Raw genomic sequence first — 22,628 nt, 5'->3', positions numbered from 1 at the left:
TTCAGGAAAAAGCTCTTAGGATTATAGCAAATAGCTGTAGGAAAATATCAGCTCCAAGCTCAGAAATCAAAGCAAATTCTAGAAATTATTTGGAATGGAACAAAACAAACCAGAAAATATCATTAGGCCCCTATGTAACAGTGCACTAGATTTTCAGTATCTTAAGAAATTTTAGTCTCCACAACTAAAAGATATTGTAGATATGAATTAGAAAAAGCTTAACTTAAAAAAATGGGAAAAAAGAAAACCAAACGACTGTCCCCAATTTCCAAAAGCATTTCTTATGGATTTCTGTGGCATCACAAAAATGGTTTATACTATTTGTAGGGCACTAAAGAAACAAACAAGGCTTGGGGGGGGGGGGGGAGGGGGGAACCAAAACCCAACCCAACTGGCTAAGGAAGAATTCAGAAAGATGAGAACACGTTGTAAAAGGTTTGGGGAAAACAGGATGCTCGCTCCACATCTGCTCCGCACTCTGCTGTAACCTCGACCCACCGCAGCTGTACCAGTACGTAGAACATGGCAGTCAGCACAGACTGCAAAACCTTGAGCCTGCGTAAACATCTGTCTGAAAGTCTCATCAGCACAGACTAATAAAGTCCAGCTCGGTTCCTCCTGTTCAACAAAACCATAGAAACAGAGATCATGTTTTACCGGTGTGAGATGAAACCAAAGTGGAGAAGGTTGAGAGCTCCAGGGAACAGAAGCCAGACTCAAAGCGTTCCTGACATGTTCTTAAAACAAAGCGAAATGGGAAAATTCCTACACTTAGGTGGGAGACATCTCAAAGCAAAACAAGGACAAAAAGGAAACCATATCAGAGTGGATCACTGACTACATATTTGCTCCAGACAGGCCAGGCTGAAAGCAGCCCAACCACCATGCCGCTGCGCAACAGGTCTCATTCCTGCGAGGGCAGCTCAGCTCCTGCCAGGTCTCGGCCACCGCGGCCAAGGCACCATGCCGGCTCCCACAGCTCCTGCGCTGCCGAGAGCACGCTGCGTGCCTAGGGCCTTAGCCTTTCCAAGCAACATTTACTAAATATATTGTTATAGCATTAATGATTTATACCATTACTTCTAATTTTGCTTTACCATCCTCTCATCTCCGTCCCCACTGGGTAATTAAGGCTTGGCTAATGACTCAGTGGGGTGCTGCTGAAGAAGAAAGCAGAGCTTATTCTGGAATACGTTGCAGACGACTGCTGCTAGTAAGGCACTGAAGAAAATTATTCTTGGGCAGGAGAGATCTCCACGTAAGTATCACATTCAATTTGAAAGCAACATACTCCTAAGAAGCCCTGAGGAGAACAGCAAGGCTCACTGCAAGTTTAGAAGACATCAACTAGTTGGAAAGGTTAAATAAAACCAGCTTTACTGTATCTAGGTAAAAGAAAAAAAGAAAAAAGTGTGAGGAGAGCAGTCTTCCAGTAGTGGGAAGGCTGTTATGAAAGGGAAAGCAATTGCAATCAGAGGAGAACAAAGAATTCGGTTTCATTTGGAAGAAAGCAGAATTGGGTCAAACACTGAGAAGAGTTTCCAAACTGCTCAGCTCGCCAGGCACTGGAGTATGCTTCCAGGGCAGGCACAGGCCAGCTCTTCCTGAAGATGCTTAGGAAGAGATTAATTAACTGTCTTCTGGAAAAAGCTCTGATAACCGTGGCTGTGCCTTAGTGCAGAGGACTGGAGCAGAAGGTCATCTGTGATCTCTTCCAGCCCCGCAGCCATAACTCCACAACCGCAGCAGACTGTCCTCTCTGAGGGGCAGCAGGGGTTGGTCCTTCTCAGGCAGGGCTGAGAAAGAGCAAGTGACAAAAACCCAAACAGTAGAGGAAGAGATGCAGTTTTCGGCATTGTACAACAGAAGAACTATCAAAGCACTGCTCAAAGAAGTCAAAGAATTAGGAAAGCAGCTTAGATAGACTGGAGAAGGGATGAGTGGTTAGAGTAACTGAGACCAGGCCACAGCAACAAATTAAATAAATAAATAAATAAGAGATCTGGTAGCGTTGTCAACAGGTATCCCCAAACCTCCAAGACTCTGAAGGTTTCATCACCATAACATTGTATTTTAAAAGATAACCCTGGAATCAGATTACATTAAAATGTCTTGTTTTCCCTAATGCAGCAGTTCTTGTTTTGGACAGGGCTTGAATTTTTAAGTCCCTAGCACAATTTGCAGGAAGCTGGACATAATGTCAGCACACGGATTCCCTCCCAACAACTACAATCAATTCTTCGTTCCTTGTTTGCTTCCTGCAACGTTGAACAATTTTCTTAAAGATTAACAGCACCTAAACTAAATGCAAAAGAATGGATTTTGTGGACCGAGTTGTAGGCTGAAGACAAGCCAATACTCAAAATAGCTCTAAGACAATATTTGGCCATAAGCATAGGGCTCCTTCTACAGCAGCTATTAATAAGGGATCAAGAAGAACTCATGCAATATGCTCTGAAGTTTAAACCTTGGCTCTGCTGGCATACAGGTTGGCACGGTCCTGAAGTCTCTCATCAAGAGACAGACAAATTTACCACTTATCTTTTTCAGTGTGAGGGAATGCTCGTTCAGAATAACTCAAGTGATATCCATTTAAAAGACAAACCATTCAGGGCTGCAAAGGTCAAATTCTGTTTGTCAGCCATCCAAGAAAGAATTGAAAGGCAAGTGCAAACCACGAAGCAAAGATGAAATCCATCCTTTGCAGCAATACCTAGATACTGTGTTCAGTCAGATACATTATTTCAGGCTACTGCAAGCCAGGAATAGAAAAAGGCTCAAAAACTCGTGGATTAGCAAGGTAATATCCCATACATACACATATTCTTTCTTCTAGGTTAGAGGATGTATGAAATACAATCTTCATGCCACTGCAGCAAATTACCCAAAAATTCAGTAAAATTGCCTATTAAACATAAAGCATAATTGCCCACCATTTATATAATATAGTATTACTTAGTCTTCTAAAAATTGCTGGATTTTAATTTTAAAACTATTGCTTTAACATTTGAGAAGGCATCTGGCCTTGTTAATTCTCTCATATCTCATTTCTCTTCTAGACTCTAATCTGTAATAAATAATGCCTTTTTAATTATTCTTTATATCATAGAGGGAATCTTCCTGCCACACCATCCTAGAGCCTGGCAATCTGTAGCTTAACTTACAGAATTAGAATTTACCCATCAAGCAGTTTCTGAACATATCTAAGCTTTTGGCATGAACTATGTCCTAAGCTGTTCCACAGCCGAATTTTACACTGGATGAAAAATACTTGGTTTAAAATTTTGATGTCTTTTAATTCTTCCTTGTGGGAAAAAGCAAACATGCCTAATCATATCTTCCATATAATTTCGGACACCTCTATCGTATCTGTGCTTGGGACTTTCCACCAGTAAGAATCATAAACAGTTTTGATCTTTCCTTGTATAGAAACCACTCCATGACTTTGATCACCTTGGTGTTACTTCCCGTATCTCTTTCTATCGACTACATTTTATTTTATGTGGTTGAAAGAAGACTACGCAAACTAACCTACAGATGGGCACAACATGAACTTACACTGGCTTTATGACTTTTACATTATTCATTCCCTTCTTAATAACTCCTAATGTTTTATGTGCTTTTTAGCAGTACTTCCAAGCTTTCACATTAAATTCCCAGAAAACCTTTTCCACCTTGTAACAGATGGATTAGAATCTACCATTTCCCCATAAAGATTACTGACCAAATTTTGCCAAGCCTTTTTATCAGCAAATTAACCAGTATTGTGAAACCCTTCACTGCCAGCTTTCATTTTATTGTCCTGACTATGCAGCACCAAACTGTTCCCTCACTCTTTACTCCCTTTTCCATCTCATATATGGGTGTGCAGAGCAGCACAGACTCCAGGGGAGATGCACAGGGTAACTCCCCTTCCTCCTGTAAACTGATCTTTTTTTCCTAGCCTTTGGTTTAGCTCTTTCAGACAGTAATTAATCAATGATAAGATTTTTTTTATTTCACAACAGCTTTGTTTCTTAGGGCTCCCATAGATGAACTTTGTCAAAAGCATTTTGGAAATCCAAACGTACCACCTCAACCAGATCTCTCCCCTCCGCTCGCCTGTGAACTCCTTTGGGTTTACCATTTCCCTGGTTCTTCTAGAGACCTTTTCAGGAACCAGCACTGCACGGAGAACTGTCACTTCCATTGACATGGTCCTGCTGCAGGGATGGTCCTCTGGTAGTTGCTTAAGTGATATGTTATACACAAGGGATAACAGCTTAGTGACTTCATATGCCAGTTCCTCCTGAACAAACACCAGCTGGTGCTGAAGACCCGACACTTTTGATTTGTCTGAGCAGTTCTGGAACCTCTTTTGTCAATACTGCAGCCTGGTAAAGCTCAGAAAGCTGAAATTGTATTTTTGATTTTAAGAGATCTTTGTACAGGAAAGACTGAAGGTATGCAGACACAGTATCACTAAGAAGCCATTCAAAACTGTTTAGCACACAATGGCAAAACTGGGACAGATCTGTCATTTGAAACTATTTAGTTGAGCTGTACCCAAGACAGACTCTCCCAATATTCCCCAGAAAAAAAGAAAAAAAACCCAACCCAAAAAAGATACCGTGTGCTCCCTGAATACAGCATATATCTGTTCATGTATTTGTTACAGTGATTTATGATATAGAGGAGAAAGCACACAGGCCACCCCATATAAAAGATATTTCACAAGGAACAATGTATCATTCTTTCAATTTTGAAATAATTAGGATTTAAATTCTCCTAAATCATCACTTTTCAATTTTCTTTATTGAAAGCTCCCCTGTTCCACAGATACAATATGCAGAAGCTTGCAAAAGTTATATTTGTTTGCAGCAAATACACTCCCCCTCACACACCCACCTCTCTAAATATATTCCATCTTCTAGTTCCATGTAGAAGAGAGGAGAGACCAAGGAACACCCGTGTGAAGAGGGAAGGGATGTAAACTCGAGGAGGAAAGGTGCGGATAACCTTACCTGAAGCTGGAAGGCACCCGTAGTGAACCTTTGCACAGAGGTCTAGCACACCCAGTATCTCAGACGCAGCTCACCTCACACTGGGGATGGTACGTGGATGAAAAGCGCGGCTCTGAAGCTGCAGGGGACAGGGGACTCATTGCCTGGCAGCTTTCCCCCCAGATTAATTAGACTGAGAGAAGCTAAGTGACAGAGGGTCTGGGAAATAAATGGCAGTGGGTGGGCAAGTGACAGGAGTGGAGACAAGCTCAGTAGTGCCGGGGCAGTCCAAACCCCTGGAGCAGCACTTTGGTCCAGAAAGCGTCCAGGCTGCCCCGGAGCAGCACACACACCTCAGGGATGCCGGAGCAGCCAGCACAAGGTGGAACTGCCCAGGAACAGCAAACGAACAGGAGTCAGATCCCCACCCAGGACTAGCGAGAGGAATACAGAGCAACAAGCTGTCACACAGTGCTAGTTTCTCACCAGTTCCCTCTCCTCCCAGCCAGAGGCTATTCAGCATGGTCCAAGGGAGGGAGCAGGCATCACTCATGGGCTGGCTACAACAACTACCGCTACTCATCCCCCTCCACAGAGCCTAATCCATACCCTAGCACGTCCTGCCCCCCTTTCCCACACTCAGATGGCACTGAGTAACAGTTAATATTTGAAGCGCAGCGGTGATTAAATTTGTAGCTAGACTGAAAGTAAAAAGGGCTCCATTAAAGTGGACTCACAAGCCAAAACTGACAGTTCAGCTTCCTTTATAGCATTTCCTACAGCGTCAGCCATTCTGCACATGAGAGCAGCGAGAAACATTCTTCAGCAACTGGAAGACAATTGCTAGGCCCATTAGTTAAATTAAGGCAGCCAGGAAAGACAGAAGAATACCCCTAGCCTTAAGAGCCATTGATGTCTGTACTGCAAGATTGTTAAGAAGCATTTACCAAATCGGTGGTAAGAAATAGAAATCCACAATCATCATCTCCCTTGGGAGATACTACCTGGCAGTGCTTCTTATTGCGCGTCTACTCCTGAAGAAAAGAGGTCACGACATGCCTTAAAACTGAACTGGTGCTGACAGATAAGCAGTTTTGAATAGTTGGTTAAGTCATTGTGCAAGTTTGCACCAAAAAGTAGGGGAGGCATCGCAGGTATGAGATGACAGCAATTGCTCACTAGCCGTGTTCCTGCAAGACTGAACTCTGAAGAAGTTAAGAGACAAGTCAACTAGAAAGAACTCCTCCTGTTTCCTTCCTGGCAGGGGCCTCACCTTAAAATGTAAAATTTTTTAGAAGGAGAAAAAAAAAAAAATATCAGGGAGATAAGGCAATCAGGCAAATGCCCTAGAAATGTTCGGTTTGCTGTGCACACGAGTGTCTGAATCGCTGCAAAAAGCTACAGGCAAGTAAGACTGAAGTTTCATGCAGCGCACACTATGGAAGCGCTGCAGCTGGCATCTGGTACAACAAGACTGGCTAGAAGGAACAAGCTAGAATGGTTCCTGGGAAAAGCAGACTGGACCTGCTAGTTACGTTGTGCAGCGCCAGAGCCCCATCCCAGGGACTAAAGGGGAAGGAATGGCCACAGATCCCTTCTGGGACCAGGCAGGATGCAGACAAGGCTGAGGAGGGAAGCTGGCTGATGTCAGTGCAGTCACCATCATCTTTCAAAGGTCGTGGTGACAAAGGGAGGCTCCCGATGACACGCAACCACCACCTGTCACGTAAGAAGAATCCAAGCAACTACAGGCCTGTCAGTCCCACCTCAGTGCCTGGAAAGGCCATGTAGTAAGTCCTCCTGAAAGTTATTTCCAGCCACATGCAGGAGGTGGTGGTGACTGGGGACAGCCAGCATGGATTTACCAGTGGCAAATCTTGTCCAGCTTGATGCTCTCCACAACGACAGGCTGGCTGGGTGGATGATGGAGAGCGAGTGTGCTGGTACACCTTTGACACTGTCTCTGACAATATCCTTAATAGGCAGACTGGCAAGAGCTGGGCTACAGAAGCAAAGGATAAGGCGATAGCAAATTGTGTAGAATAGCAGGCTCAGAAGGTGATCAGACGTACAAAGTCCAGCTGGCAGCCGATTACCAGCGGGATCCCTCAGGATTAATACTGGTGCAAGTACAATTCAATGTCTTTATTAACAAACTTGATTAACACCAATTAAGGGACTAAGAGCACTCTCAAGTTTGCACATGATATCAAACTGGTTGGCATGGCTGGGGCAGGAGATCCTTCTCAGAGGGACCTACACAGGCTGGAGAAGTGGCCTGATGGAGAGCTTGTGAAACTCAACCAAGGCAAATGCAATAGTCCTGCCCCTGGGACAGAGTAACTCCTTGCAACAACACAGACTGGGGCAACTGGCTGTAAAGCGAATCTGCAAAGACCCGCCAAGTTCTGGGGGAGGCAGAGCAGACAGATGAGAGGCAGTCAGGATAACTGCTTTTATGGACTATCAATATAACTGTCTGGAAGAGACTCTGACACACAACGTTGACTTTCTGCTTCTCAAAAGTCTTTGAAATAGTACTTTTGAATACAAGTTCTACCTTTCAAAGCTTGTGCATGGTACACAGATTCCCCTAAAAGCTAACAGAACTGATGGGAATATCAGCACGCAGCAAGCTGAGCTGGCTGGAGCACGGTGTAGTTCAGTCAGCTTCCTAAGAACACGGTGAAGAAGCATGAAGACAAGAACTGAAAGCCAGCAACAAGTGATGAAACCAGCTTTGAAAGTTTAACCTAGATGCTACCTCCTTTGGAAGGAGGTCAGTAGCACTTTCTAACCTTCTCTAGTGAGATATTTCAGCTCAGTATTGATAATTCTGCTTGAAATACTTGCTGTAGACTGCTTAAAAACCACCTCTTGCATCAAAAAAAGGAACATGTGGTAATAGGCGAGAACACAGTATTTTGCTTGTGCCATCAAGTTGCTTTGAAAGCATCTTTGCCAGCATATTCATTTTTGGTAACTGAAATTGTTACATTAACGCAATGTGTAGATTATACCAACAGTACGATCATCGCTTGCGATGTTCATTAAAAGACTCAAGCAAGGGCGTGGTGTTTGCTAGCCAGTTAAACTCCTGCAAACGGGCTAGAAAAATGGCTTCTTAGATAAAAATTTAGAATATTGCACTTCCAAAACCACAACAGTATTTAAGGTAATTATTCTGATGATTTCTGCTGGCAGAGGCGGGGTCTCTGTTAACTACGTAACTCAGAGCAGTGTCCCGGCCATACCAAAACAATTAAAGCAAGACCCATTACTCACAGCCTGCTGGGTCAGAGTTCATCTCCCCCAGCAATCTTCCAAGGGAGAAATCCCTATTAACATGTCTTGCACGAAGTATCAAGTTGTCACTCAAGATCAATCCATAATTAATAATTTTTTTGGGTAAGGCTGACAACTCATATGACTTCAAATCCTGGAAGAGGAAGAGCAACCCTGCTTCATACTCTGACTTCAGAAGGAAAGCACCACAGCAGTACTTCAGGGTGCATCAATTCAAGCGCAAAACCAGTATGGTTAATTGGGCGCAGCTCCATCTGTGGGCCCTACCAGCTTCAAGGTGGTTTACATCCGTTAGGGTTAAGGTATTACATTTACAAGTCCAAACTAAAGAGACATAAGCCAGGTTAGGCCAGCAAAGCCCACGCACAAAGTTGCATCAGTTCACTAAATCACTTTAGAGTCACCACTCACTAAACCAGCAGTTGCGTTTAGACAAGGCCTGATACCACGGGTTGTTGCTGTCGCATGATTTCAGATGTAAAAAAGCATAAAGCTTTGCAACAAAATAGCATGAACTGCCTAAGACAGTGAGGAATGACAAATTATAAATAGGAGGTGGCTTCAGACAGATTCCAGAAATGGATGGTGAGCCATCGCTGTGGCAAATCAATGCTCCGGCTGAGAGTATCAGAGAGGGGCCAGGTTTAGTTTTACCCTGAAAAGGCAGTGACACATAAAAGGGTAATGGCAGGTGGTCATTCTGCATTCTGTACACTTCACAAAGATTTATGAGCAAGGCTGAATGCTGGAAAAGCAATGCTGAAACTGCTTGTGTCCCTCTGCAAGGTCAACTTATTGTATTATGGAAACATTTCTAGGGAGACTCTTACAAGTTAAGACTGTTCTATTTTTTTCAGCTACAGGAAACAAGCTACTGAGAAAAAGCAGCATTAAAAAAAAAAAAATCACACCATTTACTCTTTAAGAGTGAATTTTCAATTATTTTCAGATGAGCAAAGACTATATTTAAGCTGAGAGCCTAAAGCTGGAAGGAGACTGATCTTTCAAAAATTTAACATGAAAATATTTAACAAGAGTGCACATAGATGTATTTTCTAAAATACCAGTCATTTGTAAGTACTGTACATTGTAATTATTACGAATGAAGGCTGTCATGAAAAACCGTGTAGGTGTTTGAATCAAGAATTTTGACGTTCATGATTTTCAACAGCTTGATGAGGAGAGAGGCCTGACGCTCAGGATTCAGCTGTCAGCAGTGCAGGATATCATTCTCACTAGCCTGGGAATCCAGAAAAGCAAATGTCCTCTGAAAAACATATTTTAAGAATTAGGTATTTAAGAACAGTCCTGTTCTACAACTCTCAAAGAGGCCTGTTCCACCACAGTAAGAGATTCATCTCTGGAGTGAAGAGAGGAAATAAAATCTGGCACTATAAACTGTGCAGGTTGGAGCTCCATCACACAGTCATGCTCTGAAAAGTTCCAACAGCACAGGCAGATTTTTCAAGAAATTGACAGCAGCTTGAAACATTCTTCTGCACAGGCCTGCATGGACTATACTCACCATCAAGTTGTTCTAAAATCCATTCCCGCTGCAGTGAGCCCTGTAAAAATAGGCACCTAAATCCCTACCAAATCATTCCCTCAAAATTCTTATAAACTGAAATTTTCCTGCTAAGGCATTTTGAACACCTCCTCCTGCACCTTCCATCCCCATGCAGATCGACTTGCTGCAGCCCAATAAAGGAGATTGCAGGGACAGCTGTTGCACCTCCCTTCAGAAGGACAGCTGAAAATAAACTGCAGACTCAGATCCCAGGATTTATACTGGGCACCTTCGCGGTGCTGGGGCCATACCATTATCACTAGGTCAAACAGTTCACTCGTTTGGAGAGCTTGCAACTGGAGGATGGGGGCTGCTATTCCCCTGAAAGGGTCTGGGTTTCTCTTTGGTTCCATTTTTATCCCAGCCCTGTGCACAAACACAATTTTTTAAAAAGCAGAGCAGATGTTTCAGAATACTTAACTTTCCCCCTGCCCTCGTTTGTATTCAACAGTAAGAAAGAAAAACTCTCAACATATACAGCCACTTACATAACATTCCCCTCTCCCAACCTTCTTAAAAACTAATATGCAGAGTCTGACAGGCCTTTTTGACTTATGGTATATAATAATCCTCAACTGAGAGCTAGCATACTGACTCAAAAGTCTAATATTTTAATATTAGTCAGCTGTTATCTCAGTATATTACAACACACATTACTTAAGATGTCTCACAAGCCACACAGTACCTAATCTGAATTCTAAGTCTCTAAACCTGTTTGTAACAGCAACAGCCCCCAGCCCCTAACACTCACTGTTAAAATAAGCAAGAGGCATCATAAATTGCAAAAATAATACCAGGACGATGGTAGTTTCATCTAGGTTACAGCTGAGAGAGTTCTGCACATAAATGTCGCCTTTAATGTTTCAGCAGGTCTCAGCCATGCCAACAGGAGCTGCAAGACACTGCTCTGGAACAGTGGACCGTTCCAGGCACTGCATTCATTGCTCTTCCTGCATTTTTTTGCTGAGCTGGCTCTCAATCTTATCAAACAGTGTTGATTCAGACAAGTAAGCAGCATTAAAGAACTTGTCTCCATCTCTAATGCAGGCTCAAGAATTTTATTTACAGAAGTCAGAAAGCTTTCAGCATGTATTAACAAGCTTTCCCTAAAATACCTTCTCTTCCCAACAGAGATTTCCACGTGGGGCCAGAGCTCTGGACTGCCCAGCAGCACCACTGTAGAGGTGAGAACGTTTCCACAGATGGCACCAAGGGACCAGGGTCATCACTTCTAGCTGCTGCCATAAAGGAAGTTGTAGCTGAAAATCCTGCCAGTTCCCTTGCTCACTGTTTATGGGGAGCAACAGAGCTTGACTCATCTAATCACTAGACAGGATAAACAGAGGCTGAGGAAGGAAACAATGAAGATGCACATTTCCCATCACAAATATCCATCTACTTACTAAACCAGAATACCTTTCCTCCCAGCATCCAGTAGCTGAGTGGAGTGGTTGGCTTCACTTTCCAGAAGCTTAACTAACCAATTGAGAAACTGCCCTTAACCAAAACAAAGGAAGACTTCCTCCATCTGCTGCAAGGAGCAGCAATTCTCCAAGGCTCTAACTCATTTCAGTTCAAGGTTAGTTTGTTTAGTCTAGAGTTAATTCTGCCCACTTAGGAGACTGTTTTGAAATAGAGATGCAAGGGACAGACAATTGAACTAACCCACAGGGACAAGACAGCAAGCCAAAAAAGAGACTGAGTAAGCTAAAAGCAAGAAAAAAGCATTAGGTTGATAAAACAGCACTTCAGATTTTAACTAGCTTTCTCTAATAAAATCCTGGCAGCTTCCAAGCTTTCTCACTTTATTCAGAGTACATACTATTGTATTCTCATTTATAAGTGAAACCCCCAAAAAAGTAGTTCAGTTACCCTAGTGATAAGCCCTATTTTTTACAGTGTCGTATCTCAGTTTGATGAGCGGTGTTAAATACAGTACAAACAGCTTGCAACTTCTATCTTCATTGGCAGAAGCACACCTTTGGAAAGAAACTTTGCAGAGCACGGTGGAAAAGGTATGACTCCCCCTAGATAACCTTCTCTTCCTAAGATTAATGTATATTTAGGCAATGCAGCCTGATGTACGACACTATCATCAAAAAGATCAGAAGCTAAACCACCTTAAAAAGATGCCCCAAACACACATGTACGTGGTACCTGAATGCTTCATTCAAGAGTTTTCATGGCACTGTATGTTGTGTTATGTTGTCACATTTCAGGCACAAGCTAGCTTTTACCTTTAGTGATTAAGACACTTCTAGATGCTGCTGCTCTATGAGCGCTCTGTGTGGGTCACGGCTGTCGGATCTATCTCGGTTATCCTGCAAAACAAACCCAGGCTGCCTCAGCCACAGCTGCAGTCCCAGCCCTTTGCTCCAGGATCTCTAGCAGTGATGTCCTAGCTAGAAAAATACACCAATCCACAAAGGAATCCTCTCTTCCTTCCCCTCAGTCTCCTGGATTTTGTTCCGGTGTTAGCACCTCGATGATTCTTCCAACAGTCTCCAGACTGCTGGGACTGGGGACAGTGGTCTGAACACATTATTAACCCCCCAGCTGTGTTTTTTGGACAGTCTGAAAACTCTGCTGCCTCCTGCTTTCCTAGGACCGCACCCAACATTTGAAAGTGAGTACAGGGCCAAATTTGCTGAGCAGCAACTAAAAATTGGCCAGGCTTAGTTTAACATGGGTGCCACTTTATCGAGCTCTGAAGAGCAACTAGACGTGCCTGCAGCTTTACAGCTCTGGCTCAGAAGGAGGAATAACTTAAACTAGAACTGCCAGAGAAGTTACAGCCCCTGCTATTTAATCCAGAATCACCGTGCAAAGCACCTGACTTTTCATGAAGCAGCTTCTGAACTACCCCAAGTGCCCAGCACCTGAAAATAAGTCAAAAGCAAGTGCCGAGCTACTTTAAGTATTGTAAATGACAGAAACTCAGGAGTTATTTCATGAGCAACTCGCTTCTCCATGGAACAAGCAAAAGGGAAACAGCAGGTAAATCAAAGGGCAGACAAAGGATAAACAATCTTCTCTGTTGTCATCCTTTGGGAACCAGTCCTTAAAGACAAACAAGCGTTGCCTATTACATTTGGAGATGCCTTCCCAACTAGAAGTATCAGATTTTTTTTTCCCTTAAGACTCAATTTTCATAAAAGCTTATTCTTCAGTTACATCTGTCGCTCAGGAGGAAGAGAGAGCATTTCAGGCCCACTTCCACCATGCGCAAACACCAAAGAAGTTCAACTGTGACCAATAGTTCGTTTCAGCTACTGGTAGCTGTTTCCTTGATGATTTCTACATGTCCACTCGCATTTAGTTAATATCTCCCTTTCCATTCCACGTTAGACACAAAACCATTGCCAAAAATACACTGTATTCAATGAAATAAGTTAATGACTGAAAATATGGGATTGATGTTCATCCAGAAGCATTTAGCAGACACTGGGGTAGAGATACACGTATAACTGAAGCCACAATACAGATAACAGACACTGGCCTGTGGTGTAGGTTTATGCTGCACCTGATGCCTCCAAAGAGGAGGACGACACAAGCTGGAGGCTCAGAAACACCACCTGTAATTTAAAAAGTTATTTTTGAAATACAGCTTCATAGTTATAAATAGCAAAGACAGCTTCTCACCCAGCAAGAAAGTACTCAATAGTTCTTAGTCATCACGGCCCAGATACTAGAGAAAGGGTGATTTTACCTTTGTTAAAGGCCACGCAACATTTGGGGCCTGGGTGCGCTTCAAACTAACTCAATTTTTAAGATTGGCCTTCGGTTTTGTAGGAGCAGATGTCGACTCTGACAAACTAAGTCAACTGACATTGTTAACCCTGCCATTACCTAAAGACATTTGCATGTATAGAGCAAGGCTCACTTTACGTGAAGTTCTTTAACCACAGAAAAAAATTTTACCCACTTTTTCCTTCAACAAAGCAAACTCTTTTCAATGCGTAGGATTTCCCTTCCTCACTGCATGGCCATTTGGTTTTACAAGTATTAAACGAATGGAGGTGGTCACTACCATCTGCCCTGTATCTCGTAATGTTACAATTCTAATAATAAGAGAAGTTATTAAAAAATCCTCACATGTACTACATTTGTTTCATTTGTCAACCAGCACTCTGGGGACCCTCCAGCTAACTGGACCTCAGCCAACACTTTACCATAGACAGTATCATTCCCCAAGTAACATGAAAACAAATATATTTTGTTTGAAAACAAACGTTCAACTATAAGGAATTCATAACAACCTCTTCACAATAATACACATTTTCATCTGATACAGATTTACAGACTCAAGATACACATGCACAACAAAACTCCTAACAAATCAGTGCTTGTGCCATTTGGGCATGCAAGAACGTCTCAGCACTCTTCGGTGTTGTCCGAGATATGCAAATGAGAAAATGTTAATACTGCAATAAAGCTTTTATTAAATTCAAAGTAAGGTTAACCTCTCTTCCTGTCAAGTTTCTGAAGAAAACACTTCATGTAAGAGACTTGTTTGAACAGCTAACATCTGCTTGACTACTCACTCATCTAAAAGCTCTTCCAAGTATCAAGCTCTAGGTGTTACTGTTCAACGTTACCCGACACTTAGCTCCTAAGACACAATTCTTTACATACACAGAATTGTATTTGCAGCCTGCCTGTCAATATAGGGTTTGTCGTATATTAAAGAACTTTGACCTTGCAGAGATAATCGCCCATTGTCTGACGAGACTGATGCACTTCACGATACACTTCTGGCCAAGCGTCACATTACGTGCACCAGCAAGGTACCCAGGTCCTTCTGAAGAGATGATAACCAATCCTGGCTGGAAAGCCCTCATGAAGTCATCCTGACTCTACCGTACTTTTGTCTACCTTAGATTCACCCTTCTTGCTTGTCAAAATGCTTTCAATAACCAGCTCTTCAGTAACTGGCTCTTACCTGTGTCTATATGATTACTTATTTACCTGATACTAAATGCATACACACTGCATTGGAGATTACTTAAACAGCACAACTTATTTGTTACTGCTATATCAAAAAGCTCCAAAGCCGAGCCATTACAAAGTTCACTACCTTGCCAACTGAAGTCTTATTCAACCTGACGGTCCATAAGCTCCCATGCTCTTTGCTTCACAACTTATTTTTGGAACTCCAGAACAAAACGAATAAATATCACTGCCCCTTGTTCACTGACAGCCATGAGCAAGCGAGCCTGTGAATCGAGCTTTTCAACATCCCAGATACTTCAGTGCAATAATACCAGCCCCGCAAAGAAGAAAGTCTAATCAACTCAATTATTGACCTGCTATTTGTGCTATTAAAGCATTATTCTCTACAAACACATTATTTCCAGATGTTATTCCTGGACTGTGCTGCTTTTCCCTGGTCCCGTCGCTACGCTACATGCTTAATCTACGAGATCTTGAGCTAAGAAAATTTTCTTCCTGAGGCTGGCTGGGATTCAACACATTCATTTCACTGACCAGATGCAACAATCTGGGATGCCGATTTCACATGCCCGGCTAAATTCTGAATCAGTCTTCGATAGCAACAGGTTTCCCTATATTAAAGGGTAATGATTTCGCATGCTCCCTTACATTCCTGTTCATTTACACAACGACAGCAAAAGCTACAGATGAAACATGGCACAAGTTTCTGGGCAAGCAAGGCTTTATCCCTTTGAAAATAACTTCTGCCACCACTTTGGTATGATCTTCAGCACATTTGGGTAAACACGAGTAGAACCTACGTCGCTTATCTGAGATGCGGGGGCACTCTGGACTCTGTAAAGGTTGCCAGCAAAGAGCAGTCTGGGGAGTTTCAAGGCAACTCTGATACCACACAAACACAGGAGCCGAGGAGACGCTTCTGACCTTGCAAAAACTGCACCCCCCACGGGAAATTTTCCAAGTACTCCTGCTATTTCAGCGGACTCCAAGCACAAAGTCAGAAGTTTTCCAAACATTAATACACTGGCCACTTAGCCAGGCTCGCAGCTCTGCCAGCCCAACGCTTTATTTTGCTAATTAAGCTACTTAATATCCCTGTGAGAACTCGGTACATCAAGCTGCTCGACTGGAATATGCTACTACCCTCCCCTCCCAACTAGGTCTTTGCCTCAGACACACACTAAATATGCAGGACGCGGCTCAGATCAAAGCTTTCTGTCATCGCTTTGTTTATAAACAACCCACCGCCGGTGCCGCAGGTACCGCTCTGCCTCTCGCGGGTCCCCCCTGCTCCGGGGCCGAGAGCCGCGGGCACAGCAACCCACTGCCCGGATCCCCTCCCTCGCTGGGCGACCGGCGAAGGGAAGGGACCGCCGGGCCGGGCCGCTCCCCCCGGGCCCAGCTCCCCCCTGCTCGCCTCAGCCCGGGCTGCCGGTACCTGGTGCAGGGCTGTCAGCCCGTCCACGTTGGTGGTGTTGATGCGGGCGCCGCGGCCCAGCAGACGCTTCACCTCCTCGGTGTCCCCGCTGGAGCAGGCGGCCAAGAAGACGGCGCCCTCCTCGAAACGGACGCGAGACCCCCCGGCGCCGCGGTACCGGCCCCGGCCGCCCCCCGCCGCCACCGGCTCCTGTTCTGTCAGAGAGCCCTTCCAGCGCCTCAGCTGCTCGGCCCGCCGCAGCCGCGCCGACTCGGCCCGCTTCCCGCCCAGGTGCTCCGGCTCCGACATCGCCGCCGCCGCACTGAGGCGCAGGGAGCGCGCCGCGCCTCAGCCAGGAGCGGGGCGCAGCGCCCCCGCCGCCATCTTCGCAACGCCCCCGCCGCCGCCGCCGCCGCCGCCGCGCCCGCGCCACCCGCGCCCCGCGGCACCCCGGGACATGTAGTTCCCGCGGGCGGCGCCGCACCTGCCCGCGGGGCGGACGCGGTTCCCGGCGGCCCCCGCGCTCCGCCGCACCTGGGCGCGACCCGGACTGCATTTCCCAGCGGCCCCCGCGCCCAGAGCGGCCCCGCCCGCCTTCCTTCCCGCCCGGCCGCCATCGCTGCGCCCTGCCAACCGCGTCGCCCCCGCTCCTGCTCCTCAGCCCGGCGTCCCGCCTGCCCAGTGGGGCTGCTGTGCGTGGCGGGAGGAACTGGCGCCGTGCCCCCGCCTGCGGGCCGGGGAGGGCTGGGGCAGCCCGCGGTGCCGGTGGGGACGAGGCGGCTGCGGGGGTCGGGGGAGGGTGAGGAGCAATGGCTGGCGCAGGAGGGAGCCCCGTCTGTCAGGGAAATCGGGCCGGACCTGCCACTCCCGCCCGGGCAGGTGCCCCTGAGGCGGCCAGCAGGATGCTGAGCTTCCGGAGAGGCGGTTTCCAGTTTTTCCCATAATTAAACCCAGAGCCCAGGCGAAGGCGAGCCGGTGTTAAGGCGGCACCAGTTCGGGGAGCTGCGAGGCGAGGAGCAGAGACCCACCGGGACGCCGCCACCGCAGCCGGCGGGTCTCCGTCTTGCAGGCCCAGCCCCGGCGGGGGGCCCCGTGTCTGTAGGCCCGCAGGCCGCTCCCTTCCCGCTCTACCTGCGGCAGCCAAACCGAACGGTGACCGTTGCCGGGTGAGCTGGTTGAAGCGGCTGCGTTGCGCCTTCTCTGAGCCCCCTCTTGTGGCTGGAGCGTCCCGCTCGCAGCACCCCGCGGGGCCGGCCTGGCTCGGCCGGGTGAAGGTGCTGAGCATCGCTCTGCTGGCTGACAGCTGAGCGCGTTTATAGTGCTGTCTGGAGGGGCTGCCCCTCTTCTTCAGGTTATTTTGCGGCATCGAGCTGCCAAACAGAGGATTTGCCTCAAATTGTTCGTTAGAGGAACTGCAGAACGAGCATGCTGCTAAATGATCAGTGATAAATCCCCCAGACCAGATGGCATTTGCTCATTAGTTGTAACAAAAAAAACCCCAACAGTGTTCAACAGAGTTCCAGGGAAAACCCTGGGAACTATAGTGCAGCGTATCTGATATCTCCAGTGTGCAAATTACTACGAAGCACTCTAATGAACAGAATTAGGGGCCACGTTAAGGGTTATTAAATATTCATAGAAATGCCAGATCGTGGTTCATTAGCAGTCCAAAAATCACAAAACTGGAGTTTGGTTCAGAGAAGAGTAACAAGGAAAAAGGCTTCATGCAACACGCAGTTTAGTACGGAGCTCCTGAGTGCAGGGCAGGAAGGATGCTGGCTGTGGAGGTGGCTTTAAAAGCAACAGGACATTAACGGCTCTAAATCAATCAAGGCTCATAAATACAAAGCTGCCATCCTTTGTTCAGAAAGGCTGTTGGCTGCAGGTCGCTAGAGGCTGGGATCACAGAATCCCAGACTGGTCGGGGTTGGAAGGGACCTCTGGAGATCATCTAGTCCAACCCCCCTGCTAGAGCAGGATCACCCAGAGCAGGTTGCACAGGATCGTGTCCAGGCGGGTTTTGAATCTCTCCAGAGAAGGAGACTCCACAACCTCTCTGGGCAGCCTGTCCCAGTGCTCGGTCACCCTCAGAGGGAAGAAGTTTTTCCTCATGTTCAGAAGGAACTTCCTGTGTTCCAGTCTGTGCCCATTGCCCCTTGTCCTGTCACTGGGCACCACTGAGAAGAGTTTGGCCCCATCCTCTTGACATCCACCCTTTAGATAGTTATAAGCGTTGATCAGATCCTCTCTCAGTCTTCCCCAGGCTAAACAGCCCCAGTTTTCTGAGCCTTTCCTCATACAAGAGATGCTCCGGTCCCCTCATCATCCTCACAGCCCTCCACTGGACTCTCTCCAGTAGTTCCCTGTCTGTCTTGTACTGGGGAGCCCAGAACTGGACACAATATTCCAGATGTGGCCTCAGCAGGGCAGAGCGGAGGGGGAGGAGAACCTCCCTTGACCTGCTGGCCACGCTCTTCTCAATGCACCCCAGGACACCATTGGCCTTCTTGGCCACGAGGGCACACTGCTGGTCATGGAGAGCTTGTTGTCCACCAGGACTGCCAGGTCCTTCTCTGCAGTGCTGCTTCCCAGCAGGTCAACCCCTAACCTGTACTGGTGCCTGAGGTTGTTCTTCCCTAGGTGCAGGACCCTACACTTGCCCCTATTGAATTTCATATGGTTCCTCTTTGCCCAACTCTAGATCTCACTAAACGGCAGCGCAGCCTTCTGGTGTGTCGGCCACTCCTCCCAGTTCTGTATCATCAGCAAACTTGCTGAGGGTGCACTCTGTCCCGTCGTCCAGGTCACTGATGAATATGTTGAATAAGACCAGAACAAGCACTGACCCCTGGGGCACACCACTAGCTACAGGCCTCCAAGTGGACTCTGCGCCGCTTATCACAACCCTCTGGGCTCTGCCATTTAGCCAGCTCTCAACCCACCTCACTGTCCACTCATGCAACCCACACTTCCTAAGCTTACCTATGAGGATGCTATGAGAGACGGTGTCAAAAGCTTTGCTGAAGTCAAGGTATACAACATCCACTGCTCTCCTTTCATCCACCCAGCTGGTCATGCCATCTGTATTGGGTTTGCATGGCAAGGTTTTGGTAGCGGGGGGGCTACAGGGGTGGCTTCTGTGAGAAGCTGCCAGAAGCTTCCCCTGTGTCTGATAGAGCCAATGCCAGCCGGCTACAAGATGGACCTGCCGCTGGCCAAGGCCAAGCCAATCAGCACCTCTGTGATAACATATTTAAGAAGGAAAAAAACAAGTTAGAGAGAGCTTTTGCAGCTGGAGAGAGGAGTGAGAAGATGTAAGAAACTGCAGACTCCAGGGTCAGTGCAGAAGGAGGGGCAGGAGGTGTTCCAGGCGCCGGAGCAGAGATCCCCCTGCAGCCCGTGGTAAAGACCATGGTGAAGCAGGCTGTCCCTCTGCAGCCCATGGAGGAAGGATGGGGGGGTGTAGAGATTCCACCTGCAGCCCGTGGAGGACACCACACCGGAGCAGGTGGAGGCACCTGAAGGAGGCTGTGACCCCTGCGGGAAGCCCACGCTGGAGCAAGTTCCTGGCAGGACCTGTGGACCCGTGGAGAGAGGAGCCCACGCCAGAGCAGGTTTGCTGGCAGGACTTGTGACCCCGTGGGGGACCCACGCTGGAGCAGTTTGCTCCTGAAGGTCTGCACCCCGTGGGAGAGACCCACGCTGGAGCAGTTCGTGAAGGACTGTAGCCCATGGGAGGGACTCACGTTGGAGAAGTTCGTGAAAGACTGTCTCCCATGAGAGGGACCCCACACTGGAGCAGGGGAACGATGAGAGGAATCCTCCCCCTGAGGATGAAGAAGCAGCAGAAACACCGTGGGATGAACTGACTGTAACCCCCATTCCCTGTCCCCCTGTGCCGCTGAGTGGGGAGGAGTTTGAAGCCGGGAGTGAAGTTAAGCCCAGGAAGATGGGAGGGGGGGGGGGAAGTGGTTTAAGATTTGATTTTATTTCTCATTCCTCTACTCTGTTTTGCTTAGTAATAAATTAGATTAATTTTCTCTCTAAGTTGAGTCTGTTTTGCCCGTGACGATAATTAGTGAGTGATCTCTCCCTGTCCTTATCTCGACCCACAAACGTTTCATTAGACCTTTTCTCCCCTGTCTAGTTAAGGAGGGGGAGTGAGAGAGCAGCTCTGGTGGGCACCTGGCCTCCAGACAAGGTCAACCCACCACACCATCATAGAAGGCTATCAGATTGGTCAGGCATGATTTCAACATGGTGAATCCATGTTGACCGCTCCCGATAACCTTCTTCTCCTCTATATGCTTATTGATGATCCCCAGAATAAGCTTTCCAGGGATGGAGGTGAGGCTGACTGGCCTGTAGTTTCCTGGGTCCTCCTTCTTGCCCTTTTTGAAGATTGGAGTGACACTGGCTTTCCTCCAGTCCTCAGGCACCTCTCCTGTTCTCCATGACCTTTCAAAGATGATTGAGAGCAGCTTAGCAATAACATCTGCCAGCTCCCTGAGCACTCATGGGTGCATCCCATCAGGGCCCATAGATTTGTGGATGTTAAGTTTGCCTAGATGTTCTCTAACCCAATCCTCCTTGACCAAGGGAAAGTCTTCCTTTCTGCAGACTTTCTCTCCTACTTCCAGGGTCTGGGTTTCCTGAGGGCTGGCCTTAGCAGTAAAGACTGAAGCAAAGGCGGCATTCAGTAACTCCACCTTCTCTGTATCCTCCATGACCAAGGCACCCACCTCATTCAGCAGCGTGCCCACATTTTCCCTAGTCTTCCTTTTGCTGCTGATGTGTTTGAAAAAGCCATTCTTGCTGTCCTTGACATCCCCTGCCAGTTTTAATTCCAAGTGGGCCTTAACCTTCCTTCTTGCATCCCTACACACTCTGACTACATTCCTATATTCCTCCCAAGTGGCCATTCCCTTTTTCCACATACTGTAAACTTCTTTCTTCCCTTGGAGTTTTTCCAGCAGGTTCTTGCTCATCCATGCAGGTCTCCTTCCTTCTTTGCTTGTTTTCCTATTCTTCGGGATGCACTGATCTTGAGCTCGGAGGAAGTGATGCTTGAATATTGACCACCTCTCATGGTCCCCCCTACCTTCTAGAGCCCTAACCCATGGGATTCTCCCAAGCAGGTCTTTGAAAAGGCCAAAGTTAGCTCTCCTGAAGTCCAGGGTTGTAATCCTACTTACTGCCCTGCTCCTTCCATGTAGGATCCTGAACTCCACCATCTCATGGTCACTGCAGCCAAGATTGCCCCCAACCTCACTCCCCATCCAGTCCGTCTTTCTTTGTTAGTACAAGGTCCAGCAGCACCCCTCTTCTTGCGGGCTCCTCCACTACTTGTGTCAAAAAGTTGCCATCAATGCTCTGCAGGAACCTCCTGGATTGCGCATGCTTGGCCGTTGTCCTGGTTCTGGCAAGGATAGAGTTAATTTCACAAGGAGCCAGGACAGGTGAGCCAAGCTGGCCGGGGGCTATTCCCTACCATGCTCACCATAAAAGGGAGCTAGTTGGGCAGGGGCGGGCTCTGGGATGGGCTGAGCAGTCAGGTCGTAGGTCGTGGGATCTGTAAATCGTTCTCTGTTATCACCGATTGTTACTATCCGTTATCAGCACTGTTGTTGATTGTTTTCCCTCTCCCTTGTGGTCCCAGTGAACTGCCCTTATCCCAACCCTCGAGGCTTTGCCGTTGTTTTTCTGTTCTCCTCCCCGTCCCGCCGGGGGAGGGGTGAGCGAGCGGCTCGTGGCGCTCAGCTGAACCACGTCAGTCCTTTTTGGTGCCCAACGTGGGGCTCAAGGGATTGTGATAATGACAAGTCTGACCCAAGTGTGTTAAAACAAAGTTGTTATAAGCATTTATAATGTTATTGAAACAGTCGCTGGTCATAATGATGTTCTGTTTGGTCACATGGCTCTGGTTTGTAAACCCGTGTTTACTCTATGTAATCCCTGCAATGCTGTTTATCACCTCTGGGAGAGGGGTTCGTGTTCTCATATTGTTGTATTGTGTGATAATGACTTATGATAAGATATCATCGACAGTCATGAGTCTGAGCTGGTACTTGTATGTAGCATTTTGGTCAGGCCCGTACCTCGGTCAATATCTTTCAGAATTGATTAATAATTAGACCCAATCTATGGGGAAGATTTTCCCTTTTGGTTGGTTACAACAATTTTTGAGAATTTTGAATACCCTTGGAATGTTCAGGCCAGTATATTCCTATTGCTAGGTCTCCTGCATGCTTTCCAAGTCCTGTCCAGGGTTAGCAAAAATTTTTTCAAGACTACTACCCAGGGATCTTCCCCAAGGCTGAATGGTCAGGGCTGGCATGGCATGTGGGAGAGTATGGGTGGGTATCTAGAGACCTTTTCACCCCCAATGGTTTGGGGCTTCACT

General features: G+C 46.9%; 1 protein-coding gene across 8 annotated transcripts in view; it reads right to left on the bottom strand.

Annotated features, from left to right (window-relative positions):
- PPP1R12B (protein phosphatase 1 regulatory subunit 12B) overlaps positions 1 to 16,735 on the bottom strand; it is a 125,616-nt gene extending 108,881 nt beyond the window's left edge. For 2 of the 8 annotated variants that reach the window (XM_075776197.1, XM_075776203.1), the window contains exon 1: positions 16,247 to 16,732. In XM_075776197.1, coding sequence (XP_075632312.1) covers positions 16,247 to 16,534 — 288 coding nt within the window. In that variant the 5' untranslated portion in view covers positions 16,535 to 16,732. Of the gene's footprint in view, positions 1 to 16,246 lie in introns of all 8 variants that reach the window. The other 6 variants (XM_075776198.1, XM_075776201.1, XM_075776200.1 and 3 more) reach the window with 6 other exon arrangements.
- Positions 16,736 to 22,628: the final 5,893 nt, after the last annotated feature.

The sequence above is a fragment of the Balearica regulorum genome, chromosome 25 (genome assembly GCF_011004875.1).
Source record: "Balearica regulorum gibbericeps isolate bBalReg1 chromosome 25, bBalReg1.pri, whole genome shotgun sequence".
Classification (NCBI taxonomy): Eukaryota; Metazoa; Chordata; class Aves; order Gruiformes; family Gruidae; genus Balearica; species Balearica regulorum.
The sequence above is the reverse complement of the archived record's forward strand: the minus strand, read 5'-3'. Positions and strand labels throughout refer to the sequence as shown.